Genomic DNA, 13076 nt, shown 5'->3' on the forward strand with positions numbered 1-13076 from the left:
TTCCATAACTACTTCAACTGGCACTACTTCAACAACAGGAATTAGTTCCACTGAAGGAACAACAACCCCAACATCTTCTACTACAAATAAAAGTAGTACTTCCACAACAGGAACTACCTCAACTTCTGGTAGCACCACTGAAACTGGATCTACTTCAACTACAGAAATAATCTCCACTACAACTCCTACTTCATCTACAGGCACTTCCATAACTACTTCAACTGGCACTACTTCAACAACAGGAATTAGCTCCACTGAAGGAACAACAACCCCAACACCTTCTACTACTAATAAAAGTAGTACTTCCACAACAGGAACTACCTCAACTTCGGGTAGCACCACTGAAACTGGAAGTACTTCAACTACAGAAATAATCTCCACTACAACTCCTACTTCATCTACAGACACTTCCATAACTACTTCAACTGGCACTACTTCAACAACAGGAATTAGCTCCACTGAAGGAACAACAACCCCAACACCTTCTACTACAAATAAAAGTAGTACTTCCACAACAGGAACTACCTCAACTTCTGGTAGCACCACTGAAACTGCAACTACTTCCACTACAGAAATAATCTCCACTACAACTCCTACTTCATCTACAGGCACTTCCATAACTACTTCAACTGGCACTACTTCAACAACAGGAATTAGCTCCACTGAAAAAACCCCAACCCCAACACCTTCTACTACAAATAAAAGTAGTACTTCCACAACAGGAACTACCTCACCTTCTGGTAGCACCACTGAAACTGGATCTACTTCAACTACAGAAATAATCTCCACTACAACTCAGACTTCATCTACAGGCACTTCCATAACTACTTCAACTGGCACTACTTCAACAACAGGAATTAGCTCCACTGAAGGAACAACAACCCCAACACCTTCTACTACAAATAAAAGTAGTACTTCCACAAGAGGAACTACCTCAACTTCTGGTAGCACCACTGAAACTGCAACTACTTCCACTACAGAAATAATCTCCACTACAACTCCTACTTCATCTACAGGCACTTCCATAACTACTTCAACTGGCACTACTTCAACAACAGGAATTAGCTCCACTGAAGGAACAACAACCCCAACACCTTCTACTACTAATAAAAGTAGTACTTCCACAACAGGCACTGCCACAACTTCTGGTAGCACCACTGAAACTGCAACTACTTCAACTACAGAAATAATCTCCACTACAACTCCTACTTCATCTACAGACACTTCCATAACTATTTCAACTGGCACTACTTCAACAACAGGAATTATCTCCACTGAAGGAACAACAACCCCAACACCTTCTACTACAAATAAAAGTAATACTTCCACAACAGGAACTACCTCAACTTCTGGTAGCACCACTGAAACTGGAACTACTTCCACTACAGAAATAATCTCCACTACAACTCCTACTTCATCTACAGACACTTCCATAACTACTTCAACTGGCACTACTTCAACAACAGGAATTAGCTCCACTGAAGGAACAACAACCCCAACACCTTCTACTACAAATAAAAGTAGTACTTCCACAACAGGCACTACCAAAACTTCTGGTAGCACCACTGAAACTGGAACTACTTCCACTACAGAAATAATCTCCACTACAACTCCTACTTCATCTACAGACACTTCCATAACTACTTCAACTGGCACTACTTCAACAACAGGAATTAGCTCCACTGAAGGAACAACAACCCCAACACCTTCTACTACAAATAAAAGTAGTACTTCCACAACAGGCACTACCAAAACTTCTGGTAGCACCACTGAAACTGGAACTACTTCAACTACAGAAATAATCTCCACTACAACTCCTACTTCATCTACAGGCACTTCCACAACTACTTCAACTGGCACTACTTCAACAACAGGAATTAGCTCCACTGAAGGAACAACAGTCCCAACACCTTCTACCACAAATAAAGATAGTACTTCCACAACAGGCACTGTCACAACTTCTGGTAGCACCACTGAAACTGCAACTACTTCAACTACAGAAATAATCTCCACTACAACTCCTACTTCATCTACAGACACTTCCATAACTACTTCAACTGGCACTACTTCAACGACAGGAATTAGCTCCACTGAAGGAACAACAACCCCAACACCTTCTACTACAAATAAAAGTAGTACTTCCACAACAGGAACTACCTCAACTTCTGGTAGCACCACTGAAACTGGAACTACTTCAACTACAGAAATAATCTCCACTACAACTCCTACTTCATCTAGAGGCACTTCCATAACTACTTCAACTGGCACTACTTCAACAACAGGAATTAGCTCCACTGAAGGAACAACTACCCCAACATCTTCTACTACAAATAAAAGTAATACTTCCACAACAGGAACTACCTCAACTTCTGGTAGCACCACTGAAACTGGATCTACTTCAACTACAAAAATAATCTCCACTACAACTCCTACTTCATCTACAGGCACTTCCATAACTACTTCAACTGGCACTACTTCAACAACAGGAATTAGCTCCACTGAAGGAACAACAACCCCAACACCTTCTACTACAAATAAAAGTAGTACTTCCACAACAGGCACTACCAAAACTTCTGGTAGCACCACTGAAACTGCAACTACTTCAACTACAGAAATAATCTCCACTACAACTCCTACTTCATCTACAGGCACTTCCATAACTACTTCAACTGGCACTACTTCAACAACAGGAATTAGCTCCACTGAAGGAACAACAACCCCAACACCTTCTACTACAAATAAAAGTAGTACTTCCACAACAGGAACTACCTCAACTTCTGGTAGCACCACTGAAACTGGAACTACTTCAACTACAGAAATAATCTCCACTACAACTCCTACTTCATCTACAGGCACTTCCATAACTACTTCAACTGGCACTACTTCAACAACAGGAATTAGCTCCACTGAAGGAACAACTACCCCAACATCTTCTACTACAAATAAAAGTAATACTTCCACAACAGGAACTACCTCAACTTCTGGTAGCACCACTGAAACTGGATCTACTTCAACTACAAAAATAATCTCCACTACAACTCCTACTTCATCTACAGGCACTTCCATAACTACTTCAACTGGCACTACTTCAACAACAGGAATTAGCTCCACTGAAGGAACAACAACCCCAACACCTTCTACTACAAATAAAAGTAGTACTTCCACAACAGACACTACCAAAACTTCTGGTAGCACCACTGAAACTGCAACTACTTCAACTACAGAAATAATCTCCACTACAACTCCTACTTCATCTACAGGCACTTCCATAACTACTTCAACTGGCACTACTTCAACTACAGGAATTAGCTCCACTAAAGGAACAACAACTCCAACACCTTCGACAACAAATAAAAGTAGTACTTCCACAACAGGCACTACCTCAACTTCTGGTAGCACCACTGAAACTGGAACTACTTCAACTACAGGAATTAGCTCCACTGAAGGAACAACTACCCCAACATCATCTACCACAAATATAGAGAGTACTTCCACAACAGGCACTGCCACAACTTATGGTAGCACCACTATAACTGGAACTACTCCAACTACAGAAATAATATCCACTACAACTCCTAATTCATCTACAGACACTTCCATAACTACTTCAACTGGCACTACTTCAACTACAGGAATTAGCTCCACTGAAGGAACAACTACTTCAACATCATCTACCACAAATATAGGTAGAACTTCCACAACAGGCACTGCCATAACTTCTGGTAGCACCACTGGAACTGGAACTACTTCAACTACAGAAATAATCTCCACCACAACTCCTACTTCATCTACAGGCACTTCCATACCTACTTCAACTGGCACTAAGTCAACTACAGGAATTAGTTCTACTAAAAGTTCTACCACATCCATAGACTTTTCTACAACAATAGGCAGCACCATCTCAACTGAAACAACTACACCTATAGGTAATATATCAACTACAGGCCCTATCCCAACTGGGGTAAGGTAAAAATAAGTATTTAATAATCTGTTTTTGTTACTGTCCAGACTGTACCCAGCGCACAAATGACTTGGACAATAGGATATGTGGTCAATATAAGAAGAAATGGTTCAAGTTTTATGTGATGTAAAGAGATTATAAATATCACAATACCATGCTGATAAAATGGTATATAAATTTGATACATATGTATTGTGAGGGGGCTTCAAATGTGCACGCACCTCTGTCACTTATACATATGAAGACATTATAGCAAAACAAGGATCCTTTGGAAATATTATACATCATTCATTAATTTACTTTCTCGTCAATGTCTTAATGAGGTATGAATGCATTATCATTACATTTTAGGAATATTTATGAAAACGTAATAAAAAAATGATATATGCCGTTGATATTAATATTTTTCTAAATACAGCATTTTAGCATTATTAGAATGAAGAAAAAAGGAAAATGTATATACTTGATTGAGTAATTATAGAAAAACACCTTTACATATTAAAATTGAATAAATAATTCATGAAAAAATTAGTTTTGTATTATATTATCCTTCAAATTTCCAACTCTAAAGTACTTGTAAAATGGTGAACTGAAACTGAATAAGAAAATATAGTGCAGCAGACTTGTCCTCACAGCAAAGGAAATAACACAGAATATGAAAATCTCTGGAGAGTTAAAAGAAATAAAGAAAAAATTGGCACAAAGACTTTTGCCCCATTCGCACTTGGATTAGATTATTATACCTGATAAAAGGAATGCATTTTATCTGAAAAGAATATTTAAAGGTAATGTTTCCTTATAAAAATGTGAAGACCAATATGTACGATATATAATTACGCGTATACAAATCGGGCATCATACACTGCGTACGATTTGGACCGATCAAGGGGTAAATAGATTTGGATTGTACTCACAAAATTTTCACAGAACAGTGATCCACATTTTCTCTAACAATAGACGTAGTCTAGCTTATGACTAGGTTATGACTCTCTGGCAGACAGTTCTGATTTTGAATATATATTGAACTTATGTATCTGCATTCAGTTTTTATTTCTTATGCCTCCCATCATTAAATATACTTCTAAAAAACAATATATGGAATATAATATAACAAAATATACTTAGAAATTCTCAGATTTTCAGATGGAAATTGTGTTTCTTTTTACATTATATTCTTTTATCTTTAAGTAATTTCAGTAATAAACAAATAACAAATAATATTTAATTCTCTATCTGAGACAGAGACAGAACTATTTCAACTCCTAATTCATCTACAGGCACTCCCATGACTACTTCAACTGCCACTACTTCACCTACAGGAATTAGCTCCACCAAAGGAACAACTACACCTACATCATCTACCACAAATATAGGTAGTACTTCCACAACAGGCACTACCACAACTTCTGGTAGTACTAGTGAAACTGGAACTGCTTCAACTACAGAAATAATCTCCACTACAACTCCTACTTAATCTACAGGCACTTCCATAACTACTCAGACTGCCACTACTCCAACTAAAGGCATTAGCTCCACTAAAGGAACAACTACCCCAATATCATCTACTACAAATATAGGTAGCACTTCCACAAAAGGCACTACCAAAACTTCTGGTAGCACCACTAAAACTGGAACTACTTCCACTACAGAAATAATCTCCACTACAACTCCTAATTCATCTAAGGGCACTTCCATAACTACTTCAACTGGCACTACTTCAACTACAAGAATTAGCTCCACTGAAGGAACAACAACCCCAACACCTTCTACTACTAATAAAAGTAGTACTTCCACAACAGGAACTACCTCAACTTCTGGTAGCACCACTGAAACAGGAACTACTTCCACTACAGAAATAATCTCCACTACAACTCCTACTTCATCTACAGGCACTTCCATAACTACTTCAACTGGCACTACTTCAACAACAGGAATTAGCTCCACTAAAGGAACAACAACCCCAACACCTTCTAATACTAATAAAAGTAGTACTTCCACAACAGGCACTACCAAAACTTCTGGTAGCACCACTGAAACTGGAACTACTTCCACTACAGAAATAATCTCCACTACAACTCCTACTTCATCTACAGACACTTCCATAACTACTTCAACTGGCACTACTTCAACAACAGGAAGTAGCTCCACTAAAGCAACAACAACCCCAACACCTTCTACTACAAATAAGAGTAGTATTTCCACAACAGGAACTACCTCAACTTCTGGTAGCACCACTGAAACTGGAACTACTTCAACTACAGAAATAATCTCCACTACAACTCCTATTTCATCTACAGGCACTTCCATAACTACTTCAACTGGCACTACTTCAACAACAGGAATTAGCTCCACTGAAGGAACAACAACCCCAACATCTACTACAAATAAAAGTAGTACTTCCACAACAGGAACTACCTCAACTTCTGGTAGCACCACTGAAACTGGAACTACTTCCACTACAGAAATAATCTCCACTACAACTCCTACTTCATCTACAGGCACTTCCATAACTACTTCAACTGGCACTACTTCAACAACAGGAATTAGCTCCACTGAAGGAACAACAACCCCAACACCTTCTACTACAAATAAAAGTAGTACTTCCACAACAGGAACTACCTCAACTTCTGGTAGCACCACTGAAACTGGAAGTACTTCCACTACAGAAATAATCTCCACTACAACTCCTACTTCATCTACAGGCACTTCCATAACTACTTCAACTGGAACTACTTCAACAACAGGAATTAGCTCCACTGAAGGAACAACAACCCCAACACCTTCTACTACCAATAAAAGTAGTACTTCCACAACAGGAACTACCAAAACTTCTGGTAGCACCACTGTAACTGGAACTACTTCAACTACAGAAATAATCTCCACTACAACTCCTACTTCATCTACAGGCACTTCCATAACTACTTCAACTGGCACTACTTCAACAACAAGAATTAGCTCCACTGAAGGAACAACAACCCCAACACCTACTACAAATAAAAGTAGTACTTCCACAACAGGAACTACCTCAACTTCTGGTAGCACCACTGAAACTGGAACTACTTCAACTACAGAAATAATCACCACTACAACTCCTACTTCATCTACAGGCACTTCCATAACTACTTCAACTGGTACTACTTCAACAACAGGAATTAGCTCCACTGAAGGAACAACAACCCCAACACCTTCTACTACGAATAAAAGTAGTACTTCCACAACAGGAACTACCTCAACTTCTGGTAGCACCACTGAAACTGGAACTACTTCCACTACAGTAATAATCTCCACTACAACTCCTACTTCATCTACAGGCACTTCCATAACTACTTCAACTGGCACTACTTCAACAACAGGAATTAGCTCCACTGAAGGAACAACAACCCCAACACCTTCTACTACAAATAAAAGTAGTACTTCCACAACAGGAACTACCAAAACTTCTGGTAGCACCACTGAAACTGGAACTACTTCCACTACAGAAATAATCTCCACTACAACTCCTACTTCATCTACAGGCACTTCCATAACTACTTCAACTGGCATTACTTCAACAACAGGAATTAGCTCCACTGAAGGAACAACAACACCAACACCTTCTACTACAAATAAAAGTAGTACTTCCACAACAGGAACTACCTCAACTTCTGGTAGCACCACTGAAACTGGAACTACTTCCACTACAGAAATAATCTCCACTACAACTCCTACTTCATCTACAGGCACTTCCATAACTACTTCAACTGGCACTACTTCAACAACAGGAATTAGCTCCACTGAAGGAACAACAACCCCAACACCTACTACAAATAAAAGTAGTACTTCCACAACAGGAACTACCTCAACTTCTGGTAGCATCACTGAAACTGGAACTACTTCAACTACAGAAATAATCCCCACTACAACTCCTACTTCATCTACAGGCACTTCCATAACTACTTCAACTGATACTACTTCAACAACAGGAATTAGCTCCACTGAAGGAACAACAACCCCAACACCTTCTACTACAAATAAAAGTAGTACTTCCACAACAGGAACTACCTCAACTTCTGGTAGCACCACTGAAACTGGAACTACTTCAACTACAGAAATAATCTCCACTACAATTCCTACTTCATCTACAGGCACTTCCATAACTACTTCAACTGGTACTACTTCAACAACAGGAATTAGCTCCACTGAAGGAACAACAACCCCAACACCTTCTACTACAAATAAAAGTAGTACTTCCACAACAGGAACTACCTTAACTTCTGGTAGCACCACTGAAACTGGAACTACTTCAACTACAGAAATAATCACCACTACAACTCCTACTTCATCTACAGGCACTTCCATAACTACTTCAGCTGGTACTAATTCAACAACAGGAATTAGCTCCACTGAAGGAACAACAACCCCAACACCTTCTACTACAAATAAAAGTAGTACTTCCACAACAGGAACTACCTCAACTTCTGGTAGCACCACTGAAACAGGAACTACTTCATCTACAGAAATAATCTCCACTACAACTCCTACTTCATCTACAGGCACTTCCATAACTACTTCAACTGGCACTACTTCAACAACAGGAATTAGCTCCACTAAAGGAACAACAACCCCAACACCTTCTAATACTAATAAAAGTAGTACTTCCACAACAGGCACTACCAAAACTTCTGGTAGCACCACTGAAACTGGAACTACTTCCACTACAGAAATAATCTCCACTACAACTCCTACTTCATCTACAGACACTTCCATAACTACTTCAACTGGCACTACTTCAACAACAGGAATTAGCTCCACTGAAGGAACAACAACCCCAACACCTTCTACTACAAATAAAAGTAGTACTTCCACAACAGGAACTACCTCAACTTCTGGTAGCACCACTGAAACTGGAACTACTTCAACTACAGAAATAATCTCCACTACAACTCCTACTTCATCTACAGGCACTTCCATAACTACTTCAACTGGCACTACTTCAACAACAGGAAGTAGCTCCACTAAAGCAACAACAACCCCAACACCTTCTACTACAAATAAGAGTAGTATTTCCACAACAGGAACTACCTCAACTTCTGGTAGCACCACTGAAACTGGAAATACTTCAACTACAGAAATAATCTCCACTACAACTCCTATTTCATCTACAGGCACTTCCATAACTACTTCAACTGGCACTACTTCAACAACAAGAATTAGCTCCACTGAAGGAACAACAACCCCAACATCTACTACAAATAAAAGTAGTACTTCCACAACAGGAACTACCTCAACTTCTGGTAGCACCACTGAAACTGGAACTACTTCCACTACAGAAATAATCTCCACTACAACTCCTACTTCATCTACAGGCACTTCCATAACTACTTCAACTGGCACTACTTCAACAACAGGAATTAGCTCCACTGAAGGAACAACAACCCCAACACCTTCTACTACAAATAAAAGTAGTACTTCCACAACAGGAACTACCTCAACTTCTGGTAGCACCACTGAAACTGGAAGTACTTCCACTACAGAAATAATCTCCACTACAACTCCTACTTCATCTACAGGCACTTCCATAACTACTTCAACTGGAACTACTTCAACAACAGGAATTAGCTCCACTGAAGGAACAACAACCCCAACACCTTCTACTACCAATAAAAGTAGTACTTCCACAACAGGAACTACCAAAACTTCTGGTAGCACCACTGTAACTGGAACTACTTCAACTACAGAAATAATCTCCACTACAACTCCTACTTCATCTACAGGCACTTCCATAACTACTTCAACTGGCACTACTTCAACTACAAGAATTAGCTCCACTGAAGGAACAACAACCCCAACACCTTCTACTACTAATAAAAGTAGTACTTCCACAACAGGAACTACCTCAACTTCTGGTAGCACCACTGAAACAGGAACTACTTCCACTACAGAAATAATCTCCACTAAAACTCCTACTTCATCTACAGGCACTTCCATAACTACTTCAACTGGCACTACTTCAACAACAGGAATTAGCTCCACTAAAGGAACAACAACCCCAACACCTTCTAATACTAATAAAAGTAGTACTTCCACAACAGGCACTACCAAAACTTCTGGTAGCACCACTGAAACTGGAACTACTTCCACTACAGAAATAATCTCCACTACAACTCCTACTTCATCTACAGACACTTCCATAACTACTTCAACTGGCACTACTTCAACAACAGGAATTAGCTCCACTGAAGGAACAACAACCCCAACACCTTCTACTACAAATAAAAGTAGTACTTCCACAACAGGAACTACCTCAACTTCTGGTAGCACCACTGAAACTGGAACTACTTCAACTACAGAAATAATCTCCACTACAACTCCTACTTCATCTACAGGCACTTCCATAACTACTTCAACTGGCACTACTTCAACAACAGGAAGTAGCTCCACTAAAGCAACAACAACCCCAACACCTTCTACTACAAATAAGAGTAGTATTTCCACAACAGGAACTACCTCAACTTCTGGTAGCACCACTGAAACTGGAACTACTTCAACTACAGAAATAATCTCCACTACAACTCCTATTTCATCTACAGGCACTTCCATAACTACTTCAACTGGCACTACTTCAACAACAGGAATTAGCTCCACTGAAGGAACAACAACCCCAACATCTACTACAAATAAAAGTAGTACTTCCACAACAGGAACTACCTCAACTTCTGGTAGCACCACTGAAACTGGAACTACTTCCACTACAGAAATAATCTCCACTACAACTCCTACTTCATCTACAGGCACTTCCATAACTACTTCAACTGGCACTACTTCAACAACAGGAATTAGCTCCACTGAAGGAACAACAACCCCAACACCTTCTACTACAAATAAAAGTAGTACTTCCACAACAGGAACTACCTCAACTTCTGGTAGCACCACTGAAACTGGAAGTACTTCCACTACAGAAATAATCTCCACTACAACTCCTACTTCATCTACAGGCACTTCCATAACTACTTCAACTGGAACTACTTCAACAACAGGAATTAGCTCCACTGAAGGAACAACAACCCCAACACCTTCTACTACCAATAAAAGTAGTACTTCCACAACAGGAACTACCAAAACTTCTGGTAGCACCACTGTAACTGGAACTACTTCAACTACAGAAATAATCTCCACTACAACTCCTACTTCATCTACAGGCACTTCCATAACTACTTCAACTGGCACTACTTCAACAACAAGAATTAGCTCCACTGAAGGAACAACAACCCCAACACCTACTACAAATAAAAGTAGTACTTCCACAACAGGAACTACCTCAACTTCTGGTAGCACCACTGAAACTGGAACTACTTCAACTACAGAAATAATCACCACTACAACTCCTACTTCATCTACAGGCACTTCCATAACTACTTCAACTGGTACTACTTCAACAACAGGAATTAGCTCCACTGAAGGAACAACAACCCCAACACCTTCTACTACGAATAAAAGTAGTACTTCCACAACAGGAACTACCTCAACTTCTGGTAGCACCACTGAAACTGGAACTACTTCCACTACAAAAATAATCTCCACTACAACTCCTACTTCATCTACAGGCACTTCCATAACTACTTCAACTGGCACTACTTCAACAACAGGAATTAGCTCCACTGAAGGAACAACAACCCCAACACCTTCTACTACAAATAAAAGTAGTACTTCCACAACAGGAACTACCAAAACTTCTGGTAGCACCACTGAAACTGGAACTACTTCCACTACAGAAATAATCTCTACTACAACTCCTACTTCATCTACAGGCACTTCCATAACTACTTCAACTGGCATTACTTCAACAACAGGAATTAGCTCCACTGAAGGAACAACAACACCAACACCTTCTACTACAAATAAAAGTAGTACTTCCACAACAGGAACTACCTCAACTTCTGGTAGCACCACTGAAACTGGAACTACTTCCACTACAGAAATAATCTCCACTACAACTCCTACTTCATCTACAGGCACTTCCATAACTACTTCAACTGGCACTACTTCAACAACAGGAATTAGCTCCACTGAAGGAACAACAACCCCAACACCTACTACAAATAAAAGTAGTACTTCCACAACAGGAACTACCTCAACTTCTGGTAGCATCACTGAAACTGGAACTACTTCAACTACAGAAATAATCCCCACTACAACTCCTACTTCATCTACAGGCACTTCCATAACTACTTCAACTGATACTACTTCAACAACAGGAATTAGCTCCACTGAAGGAACAACAACCCCAACACCTTCTACTACAAATAAAAGTAGTACTTCCACAACAGGAACTACCTCAACTTCTGGTAGCACCACTGAAACTGGAACTACTTCAACTACAGAAATAATCTCCACTACAATTCCTACTTCATCTACAGGCACTTCCATAACTACTTCAACTGGTACTACTTCAACAACAGGAATTAGCTCCACTGAAGGAACAACAACCCCAACACCTTCTACTACAAATAAAAGTAGTACTTCCACAACAGGAACTACCTTAACTTCTGGTAGCACCACTGAAACTGGAACTACTTCAACTACAGAAATAATCACCACTACAACTCCTACTTCATCTACAGGCACTTCCATAACTACTTCAGCTGGTACTACTTCAACAACAGGAATTAGCTCCACTGAAGGAACAACAACCCCAACACCTTCTACTACAAATAAAAGTAGTACTTCCACAACAGGAACTACCTCAACTTCTGGTAGCACCACTGAAACAGGAACTACTTCATCTACAGAAATAATCTCCACTACAACTCCTACTTCATCTACAGGCACTTCCATAACTACTTCAACTGGCACTACTTCAACAACAGGAATTAGCTCCACTAAAGGAACAACAACCCCAACACCTTCTAATACTAATAAAAGTAGTACTTCCACAACAGGCACTACCAAAACTTCTGGTAGCACCACTGAAACTGGAACTACTTCCACTACAGAAATAATCTCCACTACAACTCCTACTTCATCTACAGACACTTCCATAACTACTTCAACTGGCACTACTTCAACAACAGGAATTAGCTCCACTGAAGGAACAACAACCCCAACACCTTCTACTACAAATAAAAGTAGTACTTCC

General features: G+C 39.7%; 1 protein-coding gene across 1 annotated transcript in view; it reads right to left on the minus strand.

Annotated features, from left to right (window-relative positions):
• Positions 1 to 5458: 5458 nt before the first annotated feature.
• The window catches only part of LOC137632875 (uncharacterized), a 60263-nt gene continuing 52645 nt past the window's right edge, over positions 5459 to 13076 (minus strand). Inside the window, exon 6 of the mRNA XM_068364970.1 lies at positions 5459 to 5700. Within this exon, the coding sequence (XP_068221071.1) occupies positions 5459 to 5700 (242 nt within the window). The remainder of the gene's footprint in view (positions 5701 to 13076) is intronic.

Source organism: Palaemon carinicauda, chromosome 42 (genome assembly GCF_036898095.1).
Source record: "Palaemon carinicauda isolate YSFRI2023 chromosome 42, ASM3689809v2, whole genome shotgun sequence".
NCBI lineage: Eukaryota > Metazoa > Arthropoda > Malacostraca > Decapoda > Palaemonidae > Palaemon > Palaemon carinicauda.